The sequence below is a fragment of the Tetranychus urticae genome, chromosome 1 (genome assembly GCF_039701765.1).
Source record: "Tetranychus urticae isolate SD_2017Ah chromosome 1, NJAU_TeUrti_SD_1.0, whole genome shotgun sequence".
Classification (NCBI taxonomy): Eukaryota; Metazoa; Arthropoda; class Arachnida; order Trombidiformes; family Tetranychidae; genus Tetranychus; species Tetranychus urticae.
Window position 1 is genome coordinate 9,797,392 of NC_142958.1, and position 12,705 is coordinate 9,810,096.

Consider the following 12,705-nt stretch of genomic DNA (forward strand, 5'->3'; position numbering starts at 1 on the left):
TCAAAGGAAATGTGAATAAATACATATTATTGTTGTTTGCGGTGATCGTTCAGAATCATTCACTATTCAGGAAACATACCTATTTCATTCATCAGCTCAGTTTACTGTAATAATTGTTTATCTTGCCTCTTTCAGGGCCTCTTTATTCAGTCATTAAACAGGACAAATCAAACAATTATTCATCTTCATCTTATTACGAGATTTTACAGGAAACTTCAAATTCCATATGCAACCATTTTTCAGGCAAATTTCATGTGATATTTGAGAAATGATCAACTTCTTGCAACTTGACAAAAAGGTTTCGTCTAAAGACACATTCGATGAGATGTTGAGACCCATTTATATTGTTTTTTCATCGATCAATACGAATTAAGGATCGTTGGAATATTCAAGTTCAGTCTCTTGAGATTCATCGTTTTGCCTTTCAATGATTCCTTCGATAAATTTTGCTTATCTTATTTTGATATCTTTTCATTATGAATATTTCTTACGAATAAGAATATGAATAGTTGTTTCGTTAGACGAACATCAGAATTCATGAATTTCGTGACATTTTGGGTCATCGTGATCAAGTAAAGGTTTTTATGAGTAAAGATTGCTGAAGTTGATAGTGAACCTTAGAATTCATTTTTTGAAATTTGTTTTTGGATTCTTTCGACTAATGAAGATTTGTTCTGCTATTGCTTGCTCTGAGTCTGGGTTTACAGAATTACTTTTGCTGATTAATCAATGAAATATCTCATTTACGATAGAGAGTTGGTGTTCACCTTGTTAATTACTGAGTCTTGGATGATTAGTTTTTCACACTGAAGTTGCAACTCTGGAGTCATCTTTTTCTTGCTGTAAATTTTAGACATTTTGATCACACACAGTGCACTTGGCTACTGTTAATGATGTGGATAACACTTTACAAAGGATTGATGCTTCCGGGTTGTTGTTGTTGTCAAGTGTTGAAGGATAAAATGAAATAAGTGGACTTTGTAATGGCGGGTAAAGAAAGGGGAAAATGTCAAAAATAAATTCATCAAGATGAATGGAGTAGAGGAAGATGATGATAATGATGATACAGAGTGAAGACAAAGTGTAAACGGATTGGTAAAAATGATTGAGCAAAGTGGATGTTGATGGTAAAGAAAGAAAGCAAAATGTAAAGCCAACAAAACACTGAAGATGATAATGATAGATTGAAAATGAAATTCACAATTTATTGTAAATTTTACCCAAAAGGACAAGCATTCTTTTGAGATTCAGGATTGAAAAAGATGCTCTGATTATCTTGAAACGGTGAAAGCAAATCTATTATTTAATATTGTTAAACTGTGGTGAGAGGAAAAGCAAAAATTGAAGAGATTTTCATTGTGAATAAAATTTGCATTAACTGATGGCCTTTGAATCGCATCATTTTTATCCAGCCAATTGATATCTTTTACCATCATCTTTTCAAAATGATCAAATCTTGCAGACCGCCTATTTCATCCTATCGTCTACCCATGGGCCTACTAAAATCATAGTTTGTGTTTACCTTCAATCATCATTATCATCCTTTTCTAATCCAGCCCAGTCATTATCTTTACTTGAACGATCTGTTTTTTTACCATCAACTGGTCAGTAAGAAGAAAAAATAAAATCTGTTTATTGCCTTTTCATTCCAATCTTGACTTTTACAATTTTAAATAGTAAATAAAATAGCTCATAAAATCCGTTCGGTGAAAGTTGAATTAAAGACAAATCTCACAGCAGTCGATAAATGCAGCAAAAAATGGTTATAAAAATGTATAAAGTTAAATTTCCCTCTTTGAAAAAAATTTATTCTCGAAGATCAGTTTCAAGAGCCATTAAAATTGCATCAAGCTTTGTTTTTACTAATTCACGTGTCTGAAGTTGAAGTTCTGAAGCATTATTCGATATGAATCAGATTAGGCCAGGTCTGGTTAGATTAGGTTGAGTCTATTACATTTCATGAAGGTTTAACTAGACTCGAGTTGAATCAACTCGAAACTGAAGATGCTTGGAGCTCAAAAAGTCTACAACACCGGGGGTTCACAAGTACTAACCCGGCCCGAAACTGCTTAACTTCGGAGATCGGACGGGATCCGGTGTTTTCAGTCTGGTGTGGTCGTAGACATGAGAAAAGTGAATAATTAGCTATTTAAACGAATTTAGTTTAACTGGCTAATAAATCTTTTTATTAACTTGACAATTTTTTATTTTGAAGACAATCTGGTCTTCATTAAATGATTTGAAAACTGTTTTAAAGCTCCTTGTCACTTTTGTACTGTTTATGTCAACGTTTTTTATTCCCCTTTAATTAATGTTGACATTCCCAAGTAAACGTTTCGATGATTATTGGTCTTTGATTATCATCTTCTTCCCATCGGTTGCTTGCTTTTGTCTTTTTCTTTTCTCACATTGCCGGGCCAATCGGTTGACCTGGCACAGGCAAAATTGAAGACAACACGGACGGATGGTCAAGTAAATGGTCACTGTCACTCACACAGAAAATAACGAATTTCAGCATTTGGCAATGAAAACACACACACACACACACACACAATATACACACCGTAAAATGGTGTAACCTTTATAATCAACTGTTTAAGTTCATCATAACTGTTGCCTGAACATTTTTCTCACAATACACTTTTCATCATCATATTCATCCTTTTAAATCATCAAGTTCATGATGAAAATTTCCTAACTCAATGATAACATGAAACTTAACGCAAACTTAACAGTTCACCTTTCATAGACTCAAAAATTTCTTGTAATGATTTGTCAAAAAACAAAACAAAATTGATAGCTTGTACAGCATTAGCAATTTAATCCAACCTGAATGAACTTTTTTCACTCCCAACTGTAGGTTGAAAAATTCAAATTTTTCAAGTCAAAATGAAATATTAACTTAATAATAAGAATAGTTTTCTGTTAAGTTAAACTCATAAAAATAAAAGATATAATAATGGTAATAAGGATAACAATTGTAACAATATACAATAATAACTTACCTTTTCTTTCAAGTGAATAATAATAAATATTATCATGGTAATTTTGAAATTCCATGGCGGTTATTATCATAAACTGTTAAAGGTTAGTAAAATAATATTTTTACTGAAAAAAAGTAACAAAACTGTAAAGAAACTTGCAAAAGTAAAGATTACTTTTTATCCTATTTTGAATTTGCAAGCATTAATATCATGGAATCATGATTGTTATTTAGACTTGAATCATTCGCAATTGATTCAACATTTGTTTAAATAAACGAAACAATAATCAAATGATCAAATCTAATTTTCACCAAAATTTCCTTCCAAATGCAATTCAGTCTAAAGCTAACCATTTATCTGATGAAAAAATACAACAGAATTTGGAAATTTTTAAATTTTAAATTCAAACATTGACCATTAAATGTCTTTGACTAGAACTGAAACATGTCCGAATGACCGAGTTTTGCTGAGTTTAACCAGAAAACCAGAAAATTGACTTTCGTTGGTTGGACATTTCGAGAGCAATAATGATTAAAACAAGACAATAGACAATGTAACATTGTAATTGTAAAACAATTGAATTTTTTGGGTAAAAAAGATAAACTTTTGATACTTAATGTTGATTCAATGCTACCTTGAGATAAGGTCAGCTTCTGTTTAATCATATTTTTGGTTTCAATTGAAGCTTGTTAATTGACTTCAATCTTTTACTCTCAAATCACGTCCGTTAATCATAAATCCTAATGAACTTGTGTTAATCTAATGACAATAATGTTGTCATCTCACAGTTAAAAACTCATTTACTCTCATTTTTTCCTGGTTAATATCATTTGATTGAGGTTAAGGTTTAATTTGTTTTCACCAAACAATTTCTTCAACATTGTTTTAACCATGAATCATGATCTTAATTAATAGACAATTTAAATTTCATTCAAAAAGAGCAAACGGTCAGTAGATTAAGTCAGCATTTTCAAGTAAACATTGAAACACCATTAGTGGACAAAAGGTAAACGTTGAGACAATTTTTTAAGCTTTTCAAGCAAAAAGCAGTGTATTTTGTCTGTTTGTTTTTCATCATCAGGGTTAATAAACCTTATTATCTAACAATTAACTCCATCACTTTACAAGATGACCATTAACTGTTGTTAATCTAATTGGTTAGGAGCACAAAAAGATTAAATCTTAACAAGTTTAAGTTAAAAAGAAACCAGAAAAGTCCAAATTTTCAAGTAGCTTTAACTTGTTTTTTTCTGGTCAACACAAAAACAAAGACAATTATTATCCAAGGTAAGAGGTTGATCTTTAAGAGCAAGATTTTGTTGAGTAACTGCAAGAGCTGCTCAAGAACCAACGGAAGTTGAGACCCTAACGAGTCAAGAAATTCACCTTTCATGACAAAAAATCATGAGAAGTCAATATTTCCATTTTATTTGAAAATTTTCATTCCATCGAGTTGGTCTCAACATTCATTCAGACCAATGTTTAGTCGTTGAAACAGTTGTGACAAGACAAGATTTTAACGCAAAATTGACCTCAACTGGGTTCTATTTTTGATCTAATTAGATCTTGTTTCTATTAGTTTACAAAACTGATGATTATATTAACTTTAATCACCGTTATTACCAGCGCCGGTTTACTGTCATTATCTTGACAGAACACGCGTTAAAAATCAGCTTTATCATGATAATTATAATCAAATAAAGAATCATTAACATTATTTAGTTATTATTAAAAGTAAACAATTTTGATGAACAAAAGTAGTCAGCATTTTGCGTCAAAAAAAGACTCTAAAGTTAATTCATTTTAAGGAACAAGAAACATTTTCAACTAAAAATTAAGGTTATTTACCTTTGGTAAATAATTTCATCAATTATCATATTCACCATGAACATCATTCACAAATCTATGACTCTTTGAACACATTGAAATACTATTCTCTTTACTCACCTTTTGTCATCTTTTTTTTAATCTTTAACTTTGATTCAAGTGAAACCGTAATCTTTTAATGTTGTCTTGAATGAAAAAAAAGTATTCAGTTGTAGGGTTACTTTTGTCATGTAAAGGTTGTTGGCAGGTCATCATCTTCCGTTTCAGCTTTTTTCAGTAGCTTCTTATTCATCAACATCATCATTATATTTATTATCATCTTCTTTGCATTTCTCCCTTGGCTATCAAAGGCGATTTTGGTCATGCATTGTTGACGTTCATTAAGCTCACTCTCCCATGAATCCTGTGACTTCTATCATCTTTTTTCTTCTTCTTCTTCAATCCTCATTTTCTTATCTTTTCTTGAGTGAAGATGATGTTGAATGGCAATGATAAGTCCATTTTGCAGTTTCAATGAATCAGTTTTCGGTTGATGATAAGATGAGTTTGTTAAAACAATGAGAAATAAAAGGTTTGTTTCAAATTTTCACAACCAAATTTCAATTCTCATTAATTTGTTTCAACATTTCATCGTTCCAGCAAATTGATTGGTTATTAGATTTGATTCAATTGATAATTATCATCTGGTTAGCAACTCTTGTCAAGAGCATTGCATTAGACTTGACTTTTCATTATAAGTTGGCTAATATTTTGGCTTCTAATGAAATTATCCTTTCTTGTTTGAATGAGCCATTGTTGTTATCCTGTCTCTGGAATGGATGAAGATGATTGAAGATGTTCAAGATGATATTGAGAATCCACATGAAAAGAATGGCGAAAAAAGAGTAGAAAAAGTTAAGGTGACAATTGAATGGAAATTTTCTTCAAGAAAAAGTAGTCAATGTTGATGGTTTTTCTCGTAATAAAAGAAGAAAAAAGAAGAAGGAGAAGAAGAAGATAATGATGATGTTGATGAGTGAAGAAAAATGATAAAGGTAAAGTGACCAGGTCAGTTTGTTGTCCTTTTCTTGGTTAACAAAAGAGAGAAGAAGTAAACTGAATCTCTCATGAGGGTTATATAACATCATCTTGGAAAGGCTTTTCATGAGTTATCAAGAAAAAGGAAGATGATGATGGAAGAAGATAATAAGGTAAGAAAACCATGAATATTAGATGAGAATAAAAGATGATGTTAGTAAATCGAAAGTTATTTCTTCATCTTCTTCTTCTTTTATCATCTCTTGTGATTCTCCATTCCTGATGTAGCGAAGTGATGTAGTAAAGATTCCTTGGTTGTCAATTAAAGGGTGAAAATTGTTGCCTAAATTGGATGAGAAAGAAAAGGAGAAAAAATATAATTTTAATTCACTTGTTAACATGAGTGCAATTTTGGCTGTTTGTAAGTTATGATATCTATTTTCAATTGAGGGTTAAAAAGGTTTTTTTGTTTCTCTCTTCACAAGTTCATCTTTTTTCTTAACCTTGTGACCTTACTTTTTGTTCATCATTTTTACTCTGATTCTGTTGCTTTCTTTTTTCTTCTCTCTCCAAGTTTACCATGATTATGATTGGGATGTTATCATGACTAACACTAAGAATGAATAATGATTGGTGAATATTTTGAGACAAAATGTTCTTTAAACATTGAGTTTGGCATTTGTCAAATGTCTAACCATCTAATGTATATTAATCTGAATAACAACAAGGTTCATCTAATGTAAATTCAATGTTATTATTCAGTATGTAATAGTAATCATTTAACATGAAGAGGATGATGATGCAAGGAAGAAAGTAATGATAATAATTTATAAAAAAAATCAGTGTTAGTGGATGAGATGAATGTGAGTTAAGTATTTTTAAAGGAAACTTTTTAACCTTAACAGATTAATGGAGATCATTGATGGTTGATGATAATGATGATGACGATGATCAGACCAAGGGATAAAATTGATTCTCTTTAACAATGCTTGGATGATCTAAGGAGGAAGAGAGAGAGAGAAAGAGAGAGTTTAGTATTTCATTATGATATTATTATTACAAACCAATGAAAAAATTCAGACCAGTATATAACCAGAAAATGAAGAAAACATTCAATCTTGGAATGAAAAAAAAGTTTACTCTCAATCACTGAATCAGTGTCAAATATAAATCACACTTTCGTTCACTTTACACTTCCAACTTGTACTCATCATCTTCATAGCCTCATATCTCATCTTGTCTCTCACTCTGTCTCTAACTTTGGGCTTTTTATCATCATGCTAGTTACAACGTTGCAAGAAGAAAAAAATCAGAAGAAAAATTCAACTAATATTTAGAGCAACTTTTTCTTGATACGGTTCATGGGCATCAATTGCAATGATTTTGCTTTCCTTCCTCATGACTCCCTCTTTTACTTTACTTTCTCCATCGCTTTCATCATCTTCTTCGTCTTCCTCCCTTGGTTGCCTTGTAAATGAAATCCATCTTTCCATTATCAATCATTGAAGAAAAACGTTCATCATCCTTTGGGAAACAACGAAACCGTAACTTGCTTTTCTCATCTCACAACAAGAGATACAATTGATGAAAATGATGATGATGGTGATAAAGTATGAACAAGAATAGAACCCAAAATCATCCATTTTAAATATTAATCCCAATTAACAGCAAGAGAAAAAAAACTGGTGAAAATTGAATAAAACTGGATTGTCAAAGTGTTAATGTAAAGGGATGCGTAACTTTAATCTATCCTTGGCTTGATAATTCAAAGCAAACGAGAACTTTTGGCTTGCTCAAGTCAAACAGAAGATTAATTGATGTCCAAGTTCAGCAATAAATTAAGTATCCAATGCCAACACAAATTTAAATAGATAAAGGATTAACCCAAAAGTGAAGTCCACCAAAAAAAAGAGTTAGACTTTCAATGGTTCCATCAAATATTAACACCAACAACAGGAACATAAGATATATCCACAGCAATCCATGAGGTTTTATTCAAGTCAACTTTTAATGAAGTTAGAATGATAATTATTAATCTAAATGTCACAGGAAAACAAGAAAAAAATAACATTAGTTATTAAACAAAGAACCGTTAAATTATTCAATTTTTTGAAAATGCAAAAGATGACTAAGAGCTGAGGGATTGTTACCTAATTAAACCTCTGATCTTTGAGTGGAAAATTGAACTTATTAAATATATAATTAACCAAACAATACTTCTTGTTATTACCATATTCATTATTATCCTTGCTTTGATAAATATCGCATTTTTTTAATCAAACATTCTTATCATTTCCTTGACTCATTCAATGTTGAAATCTAATTTAATTTGCTTCATATTTTTGGTATAACCAGGAATGATTGATTCGCTTGTTGTCCAGTTATCATCACCATCATCATTTTTCATTGATAGTATCAACAATTTCATGAATACTTATCATCAACAATAACAAGATACTTAACATGTTAACTCATCTTGTTCATCATCAAAAAGTGACTATTATCATCAGCTTTTTACATCTTGTGGCTACTTTCATCCTCAGCATCACAAGAATAAAGAAAATAAGAAGCATCCAAAATAACCTGAGTTGTCAATCAAATCTCGTCACGCCTTATAAGCTTATATTAGATAATAATTTACAAGATAATATTGACCAGCATTTCAATTGTGGGTAGGAATTTCTGTAATAAAAAATTGAGATGGAAAAATATGTCAGAGAAAATGAGAAAAAAGGAAATTAAAATTCTGTTTCAATTTCTATCATCAAACCCAGCATGAATCTAACTGATTAAAATATCATACAGTTGATTATCAAAATCATTGAATCAGCTGTACAATACAGACGATCGCAAAAATGTCAGAAGAAAAACTAAATTCAAATTGCAAGTCAAAAGATGAACTTACCGAGCATTTAATCGACGATTAATTTATCCAAATAATACCTGATGTTCACATTAATATTAATCCTTAATACAGATTCAACGTTATGTAGGCAACAAAAAATTGAATCCTAAGCATCAATTGAATTAACGTAATTATGATTGTTTGTCACGCAAGAAAAAGATGAAAAAAAGACTTCCATAGCTTCCATTTTTGGCATTGTAAAGACAATTTAAATCGCTTTACTAAGTTCATAGGGCACAATTACAATCGTTACAGTTTACTGATCACTGTTGATTTGTTAATTGTAAAGTAAACACAATATTCAAGGTTAATTTAAATAGCTATTGTTTTCACTTTTCAAGTTAACCCGGCATTACATTTTTACAGCTTAAAGCATGACCAGCTTTTATGCTTTTAATGGCTATCTTTTAATATCGATTAACAAAGTATCCGTATTTTTGTATCTGTATTGATATCTTTACTGCTTTTTTTCGCATTGTGCTTATTCTGGTTTTGTTTGTTCACAGGAATTGGGTTCAATTAAATATGGACCATTAGAGCAGAATATTGTTTATGCTGATTTACAATTAACCTATGATGAGAATGATTTAGTTAACAATAAAGGATATCAAATGAATACTAACCTGATTACTGGTTCTGACTTACATAGGAAAAACTCAACCCTCTTAACAGCATCTAAACACCCAAAGAGTCACCAGTTCAACAATTCAACGTTAAACTCTTACCATAACCAGCAACTTCAATTGAACAATCACATTGTTGATAGTTTATCTAATACCGATTATGTTTCAAAGTTAATTACTAAACAACAACAACGTCAACTTAACCTAAATTCATTTAACAAAAGTTTGACCGCAGCAACAGCAACACCGAGTCCACCAGCAGCTAACCATTCACATCACCAGCTTAGTTCACCATTTAACATTAACCAAGCTATATCTTATCCTTACACTCAAAATCAGTATACATCATTAACTCCGTCCATATTAAATAATCATCGACATCAACACCAGCAACATCTCACCTCACCTCACCACTATCATCAACCAACAAATGAATTGTCATCTCCATCACATCAAATTCATTACGCTTCCTCCCGTATAAGTGATTATGCTGTCCTACGATTTGATAAGACACCTTCGCCACCCTCAATCTGTTGACAAACCCAAAATCTTCTGTTGTTAACCCATCGCCATCAAGTTGACCAACACACAATTAACATCTTACCCATTAAAAAACCAGAACATGGCAATATTGATCAAATCCAATGGTACATTTACATGGATGTACATGAAGTCCTCCTTTTGCTTGCCTTTTGTTATCTTTTACTCACCAACAACCCAAAAAAAGATTACTGTTTGTTTCATTTAGTTTCACTCATTATTACCATCATTAACATTGTCAACATTAGCACCAGGTTAATCATTGCACTTACGTGATCCAACTCTTACCTTTAACTCTCTTCCACCCTTCATACCTCCTCACCCTTGATGATAATTACATCCCGTTGTGACTGTAAAATCATCTCATGGCCTTGAAGAAGATGATGTTGATGATGAAGATGAAGAAGAAACAGAAGAACCTTTTTTTTCAACTTGTGTCTCTGGGAACAAATCAACAGCAAGAATAACTAATAACATTGGACCATCACAATCATCATCATCATCGTCAACAACAATTAACCAAGAGACTTTATAAAAGCAGCCAAACACTAAAATATATTGCAAAAACTCTTTGTTTTCTGACCATCATTGTCTTTGTATTATAATTCATTTCATCCTTTGTTTTCATTCATTCTATTATACTATTATTATGATTTCTATTATTATTAGTATCATTTTTCTCTCTCTCTCACTCCATCATCTTTACCCTGACTTTTCCCTATCATCTTACTTTATCATCTTTCTCTATCTCTCCCTCTCTCTAATTTTGTTTATCTCATCTTCTTGATTCTCCTTCACTCTTTAAATGATATTACACAAAAGCCTTTTGGATATAACTTAGCGGCTGATCTCATCTATGCTGATCTCTATGAAGAACCAGGTTCATTACCAGGATCCTAGGTTACTCTGGCCTTCACCTTTCAAAGGAATCATTCAGGATTCAGCTAAACCGCCCACAGAATCCATTGAAAAAAAAGCAAACAACAAAACTATTAATGCTGCTTGCATCTGTAACAAAATGCGACCTTTTTTCGCCATCAATAAGCTTCTCCTTCCTTGACCACAAAAAGTCTATCTTGAAAAACAGAAAAAAGATTCTACCTGTAAATATGAAAAAAAATATCTTTATCAGTAACAATTGTATCAATACAATATGAATCAAAAATAAAAAGCAAACTTTTAGCTTGTTAGTTATCTTAATAAAGCTGATAACTCATGAAACCTTTGACTGTTGTTCATTTCCAATTATTTCGTATTATAAGCTGGATTGAAATGGGTTTCCATTGGTTTCCATTATTTTTTAAAGTCACATGTTTTTAGCTGGAAAATATAATTTCAGGTTAATTATTGGCTATCAAATTTCCCTTTAGCTGTGCTGGAAATGATCATTATTGATATTAGAATAGCTTGTCATGATTGTCTTGGAAATGGCACTGAGTTGAGGTAAAAGTGTACACTTTAAAATTGATGGCATGGAATCTTGTTTACCCGGTTTTTAAATGATCACAAATTGTTGAGGTTAAATGAGGTTATTACATGGGTAAGATTGAACAATATGAGACCACAATGTTGTTATTTCAACCTACGCATCATCATTTAACAGCATCCATCTACATCAGGTTATAACTGTCTTCGGTTTGGATGCATCTCAACATGAGAAGTTGATAAACAGCAAGAAGAAAGTTGAAACTTGGAAATGTTGTTGGATACTTTAAATACAGAATTTTGCTTTTTCTTTCAGATTTTTATCATTCTTCCGGTTCAAATGGGGATTCTCTTTTAAAGTGATTAAAACACATTTAAGTTATTAGGTTGATGGGAAATTAAAATGGTGTAAAATACGATGATGATATCACTTTGTACACAAATGAAGACATGAACAAAAGACAGGCGAAAAAAGTCTCATTTTCTGTCCAATTATTGTAGTTATCATTGTTCTCACAATAGTCAGAGTAATTTAACGATCATTATCAACGCTGAGAATCAAATGAAACAAGATGATATTTCGCCAAACAAGAGATTTGCTCCATGCTCATCATGGGTTAATATTAGATTAAATTAGGATTAATTTATAAGTAAACAAGATGGTCTGCCAGGTTTCCTTACTGAAGAGATAGTCTTTCAATCTGCCATCTTTCAGGTATTATCCAACAAACACTGGTTGGTCCATTGTATAATCAAGGCAAGATGGTCAACCAGCTAATCAAAACTAATTACACAAAATAAATAGGGGCCAAAAGTTGAGACGTAGAGTAAGTCAAGAGTACCAAAAATGACAACATTGAAGAAGGTTGACCAAGCCAGTTATAAGACGAAACTTGAAGGATTCTGAGGGAATCTGGTTTTCTGGTTACCATCCAGTCAGTAGACAATGTCTGTGTAAAGAACCAGACATGACAAAACAAGTGTTGAATTAATATTAATAGTATTAATATTAAAGTATTAGCACATTATAATAAGATTTAGAAATGGTCATTTAATCATAGATTGGTCCATTAAGTTAACAGGCAAATAGAAACAAATTGATGTGGTTACAATAAACAAGCTTAGGTCAACCACAGGGTTAAATATAGATTATCTAGCGTCAGTCCAGTTCGGTAACCATAGATGATCATTGATGAGACTTGATAATTACTAATATTAATTAAAATAAATGGTAGGCCATCGAAGAGTAGTATTTATTGACAATTAAATGAAATCAAAGTCAATTGAAAAGTGAATTTGGTTTTTGGTAAATGGATTATCTGGTGTCCTCTATGAACAGCTTTCAGAACTATGCAATATTTAACGGTTTTTTTGTTACGTAAGC

The 12,705-nt window shown here is 31.4% G+C and overlaps 1 protein-coding gene and 1 pseudogene across 7 annotated transcripts in view; one reads left to right on the plus strand and one right to left on the minus strand.

The window, feature by feature from the left end:
• LOC107370105 (hemicentin-2) overlaps positions 1-11,117 on the plus strand; it is a 34,325-nt gene extending 23,208 nt beyond the window's left edge. For 5 of the 7 annotated variants that reach the window (XM_015938089.3, XM_015938087.3, XM_015938088.3 and 2 more), the window contains one exon: positions 9,240-11,117. In XM_015938089.3, coding sequence (XP_015793575.2) covers positions 9,240-9,893 — 654 coding nt within the window. In that variant the 3' untranslated portion in view covers positions 9,894-11,117. The remainder of the gene's footprint in view (positions 1-9,239) is intronic. The other 2 variants (XM_089270345.1, XM_015938091.3) reach the window with 1 other exon arrangement.
• On the minus strand, positions 2,022-2,124 carry LOC149094538 (5S ribosomal RNA; annotated as a pseudogene).
• Positions 11,118-12,705: the final 1,588 nt, after the last annotated feature.